The sequence below is a fragment of the Alosa alosa genome, chromosome 18, assembly GCF_017589495.1.
Source record: "Alosa alosa isolate M-15738 ecotype Scorff River chromosome 18, AALO_Geno_1.1, whole genome shotgun sequence".
NCBI classification, from domain to species: Eukaryota; Metazoa; Chordata; class Actinopteri; order Clupeiformes; family Clupeidae; genus Alosa; species Alosa alosa.
Genome location: NC_063206.1, coordinates 4,116,129 through 4,121,128, shown reverse-complemented (window position 1 = coordinate 4,121,128; position 5,000 = coordinate 4,116,129). Strand labels below are relative to the sequence as shown.

At 46.5% G+C, this 5,000-nt stretch overlaps 1 protein-coding gene across 1 annotated transcript in view; it reads right to left on the bottom strand.

The window, feature by feature from the left end:
- The window catches only part of loxl4 (lysyl oxidase-like 4), a 29,405-nt gene extending 26,909 nt beyond the window's left edge, over positions 1–2,496 (bottom strand). The window contains exons 1-2 of the mRNA XM_048270657.1: positions 2,465–2,496; positions 689–987 (exon numbers count right to left, since the gene is read on the bottom strand). Coding sequence (XP_048126614.1) covers positions 689–968 — 280 coding nt within the window. The 5' untranslated portion in view covers positions 969–987; positions 2,465–2,496. The remainder of the gene's footprint in view (positions 1–688; positions 988–2,464) is intronic.
- Between the last annotated feature and the right edge of the window lie 2,504 nt (positions 2,497–5,000).

The window sequence follows — 5,000 nt, the reverse complement described above, 5'->3', positions numbered from 1 at the left end:
AGTGATGTGTTTCAAAGGACAGGTGTTTCTTTCGCGAAGTGGACTTAAAAAACATACTGTACCACAAAAAAATGACAAAATGTTGCTTTGACTTGTTTTGTCTTCAGTTTATTTAGTATATTCTGAGTGTGTGTGGGTGGGGTGGAGGGGTTGTGTGTGTGTGTGTGTGTGTGCGCGCGAAAGAGAGAGAGTTTGTGTGACTGTGTATATAACTGGTGTATTATAAGCGCAGAGTGAGCGCCTCCTCTGACCAGCTCTCAATCTAAGGACACGTTACTAATTAGAGCGCGTCCTGGCGCTCCAAGGCACGTCTCATTAGCGCGCAGGGCCGCGCCGCGGCGCGGATGAGGGGAGCGTCTGTTTGGGCCGTAATGACAGCGTTGGCGTGCCAGCGCAGCCTTCCGCACGCAGGGCTTTATTGGAGTCTTTACTGCGCTCTTAAATCCAAATTACAGGGAAGGGCGAGGCGATGTAAAGAACAGTAGCTCCGCGTCGGGACTCCGCTAGTAAAACTACTCCCTCCCGCCCTCTCTCCCTCGCTACACTCCGGTTCTCCCCGCCCGGAGCCTACCGCAGCCCTCCCGGGACCTTACGAAAGCTTCGCTCAGACTGGGTTAGGATGAGTTAGACATGTACGGTATGTAAGCAACCACTTGGATGAAAACGGGCTGTCTCCGTGGCAACTCACCGTCTCCCTCTCCATACTTGGCGCTGTGTGCCCACGTAACGCCGCTCTGAAAGCCCAGCTCGCGGCACACCACGTTGGCCAGTTTAATGTCCACTTCGTCATCACACACGGTACCCCACGTGCTGTTGTGCAGTACCTCCACGCGTCCTTCATTTTCCTGACGCCCGACTCCTGCTAGACGCACTTTCAACGAGGGAGCGCGCGGAGTCCGACTGGGTGACCGCGGCACCGCGTGCACAGCAAAGAAGAGGAGCGAGCATAGAAAGAAGTCCAGCAGCATCTCGGTGGCGGGAAGAGGCCTGTGGAATCAGAAACGGGTCAATCAATACACTCATCCGGCACACACACGCCTATTAGTCCGAAAACAGCGGCTGATCGATTTGCCAGGATGCAGAGAAATATGTATTCTTTACAGATAATTAAGCAGCTGTAGCAGACATGGCCTCGTGCATCCGCCTTTAATTATTATTAACGTCAATAGAAAAATGATACGAGTCAGCCGCTCGTGTTCCACTGATTGAAAATCCCTCGTGCATTATTAAGTGATGTTTTGCGCGAGGAGGTGTGAGGCTGAGGCACACGCGAGCCAACACTGACCTCCTCTGGAGAGGACATTGATGAACGGGAGATACATTTTGTGACACTGGCAGACAAACGGAGACCGTGTGCCGTTTTCAAATAAGATATGATCCCAAAATGTAATGCATTACAATTACATACGACCAACGACGCACGAGCACCAGTCTGTAGCACTTACCAAGACTTTATGTCAACAGTTTGTTCTTTATCAACGCGCGCGGTGAAGTGAGTTAAACACTACCATCTCTACAGCGCGAGAGAGCAGGAGCTGCGAGTCCTGGGGACACCTGCCGAGGCCGACAGGCGCTGCGCCCGCGCAGGAGACATATAATTAGTCTTGCAAACAAACACTCACTTTACCACGAGTTCCACTGGAGGAGACAAACATCCAGCTCCACCTCAAAACACCTGTAGTTCCCCAAAACTGCCTCAACTTTACCCAGTGCCCAAAACTGCCTCAACTTTACCCAGAGCCCTAAACTGCCCCAACTGTACCCAACAATCCAAAGCAAAGCAGCAAACCACACACACTCTCTCTCCTCTGACTCAAAATCAACCGAGAAACCAGAGTCTTACCCAATATTCACCCACAAACACAAACACACACACACATACACCCTCTGTCCTGGCTCCAACACCTACCCAGAAATCAACCCATCACTAAAACAGTTTTATGCAACACTAAATTACACTAACACAAGATTACCCAGTTCTAAATTTACACCAACTGAGGACTACCCAGCAATAGTTCAAATTACCCAGCACTGGGTCAGACTACCCAACACTGGGTCAGACTAATCCAGACTACCCAGCACAAATTTGGACTGACCCAACACTAGATTACACTACCCAGCACTGGGTCAGACTACCCAGCACTAGTTTTGACTGACCCAGCACTAGTTCAGATTAACCCAGCATTAGATCAGACTAATCCTGACTACCCAGCTCTACTTTGGACTGACCCAGACTTCTCAGCCACCAGAACTTTGAACAATGCCACTGAGGCCTGGCAGCCCTGCCAACTGGCCCAGATTTCACACACACACACACACACACACACACACACACACACACACACACACACACACACACACACACACACACAGTATATACACACATATACTCACACACATACTGATTATACATGTATGCAAAAAATACACACACACACACACACACACACACAGAGACACTTACCTGGGAAAGGCACAGCAGAGCTGGGTGGTAGGGAAGAGAGTGGGAGAGAGAGAGAGTGGACTTCTGAGATGTGCTCCTTCCTTTCATTCTCTCCTCCCTCTTTCTCTCTCTCTCCTCCCTCTCTTCTCTCCTCCCTCTCTTCTCTCTCTCTCCCCTCTCTCTCCATCCCTCTCTCTTTCTCTCCTCCCTCTTATTCTCTAGTTCACTCCCACCACTCTATCCCCCCCCCCTCAGTATTTCATAAGGTGAAAGGTGATGAGTTGATATGTGTATGAAGATGTGGCCATAAAGGTTAGTTTTAAGTAGTTTTTTTTTTTACTGCATTTGTTTTTACATAAAATGGCATTCTCAGAAAACCACCTCTACCATTCAAACGCTTCGTTCTCTGTCACACTCTCTCTCTCTCTCTCTCTCTCTCTCTCTTTCTTTACCCCCAGTGTTTCATAAGTTGAGAGTTGACGAGTTGATATGTGTATGAAGACAGTGGTGTAGTCTATGTGATATGCAGGTCTACGCATTATACCCACTTAAAAAGCTTCAAGATTTCCGTATAAGCACTTAAAATATCCAAGGATATGTATCAACATACATTTGTGATAACATTTTGATATGAGATATTTTTTTCAAAAAGAAATGTGACAGTCATTTGAACACTGGATATGGAGAAAACACTCTTGTCCAATAATGCAGCACTCTCCCACTCATAACCAGGCTACCTTAGCAATATCACAGTATACCCACTACAGCAAACACACACACACACATACACACATACACACACTCGCACACATGCACACACAGTATACCCACTACAGCAAACTAGAGTGTTTCATAAGTTGCCGAGTTGAGGAGTTGATATGTGGTCAATGATGGGGTCAATGTCGAGGTTGGGGACGAGTTGATGGGGTCAATGTCGAGGTGGTAAGCTCCTACAAGTTCCTGGGTCTCCACCTGGACAATAAACTGGACTGGTCAGCCAACACTGACGCACTCTACAAGAAAGGGCAGAGCAGGCTGTACTTCCTGAGGAGGCTGAGGTCCTTCAATGTGTGCAGCAAGCTCCTCAGGATGTTCTACCAGTCTGTTGTTGCCAGCGTCCTCTTCTATGCAGTAGTATGTTTGGGAGGAAGCACAAAGAAGAAGGATGCGGGGCGAATTGACAGGCTGGTAAGGAAAGCTGGCTCTGTAGTGGGAGCTGAACTGGAGTGCATCACTTCAATATCTGACAAAAGGACCCTGAACAAACTGATCAACATCTTGGACAATGAGTGTCACCCACTCCACAACATTATTGTTAAGCAGAAGAGCCTGATCAGCTGGAGACTTTGCTCACTGCCTTGCACACCTGACAGACTGAGGAAGTCATTCATCCCCAGGGCCATTGAACTGTTCTATGCTTCACTAAAGGGAAGAGGAGAAATAGACTTCTCTGCATAGTCTGTCTGCCTCTTCACCACCTCCATGTCTTGAACTGTCTGTCCACTAGCCACTTTACATTTGTCTTCTGCCTCACTGTTTGCGTGCTGTATTAGCACATATGCACAACCCCTCCCTCCATGCCACATACCTTTCTTAATATAGTTATTTATATATAGATATATAGACTTTATTCTTGCACTGTTGCACTGTTTGACTTACTCATTTGCACCATCACCATGACACTCATTCACACAGAGCACCTTACCTTACCTTATGCACTGAGAACCACAAGCTCAGTTCCTGCTTCGGTCATTGCAAGTGCACCTGATTGATTTTTCACCCACTATGTGGATACTGTTTTTTAAATTGATTTTGATTAAGTTTTATTTAGTATAATTTGTATTTTAGTATATTTAGTATATTCTTTATCTTCTACAGTCCTTATTGCTTAGTTGTGTTTTTTATATCATATACTTTTTAATTACTTTTTCTGCTGTTATTGAATGTGTGTGTGTGTGTTGTGACCTTGAATGTGTATGCTACTGTGACCTTGAATTTCCCCTAGGGATCAATAAAGTATCTATCTATCTATGTATCTATCTATTTATCTATCTATCTATGTATGTGTATGAAGATGTGGCCATAAAGGTTAGTTTTGATAAGTAGTTTTTTACTGCATTTGTTCTTGTTCTCTGTCACTCTCTCTCTCTCTCTCTCTCTCTCTTACACACACACACACACACACACACACACACACACACACACACACACACACACACACACACACACACACACACACACACACACACTTAATTACTTTATATGTCCTTGTCCTATCATGCTCTTGGGTGTTCAGGCTCTGTATGTGTGTGTGTGTGTGTGTGTGTGTGTGTGTGTGTGTAAGTGTGTGTGTGTGTCTGTCTGTGCTGCCATCATGCTCTTGGGTGTTCAGGCTCTGTATGTGTGTGTGTGTGTGTGTGTGTGTGTCTGTGCTGCCATCATGCTCTTGGGTGTTCAGGCTCTGTATGTGTGTGTGTGTGTGTGTCTGTGCTGCCGTCATGCTCTTGGGTGTTCAGGCTCTGTATGTGTTTGTGTATGTGTGTGTGTATGTCTGTGT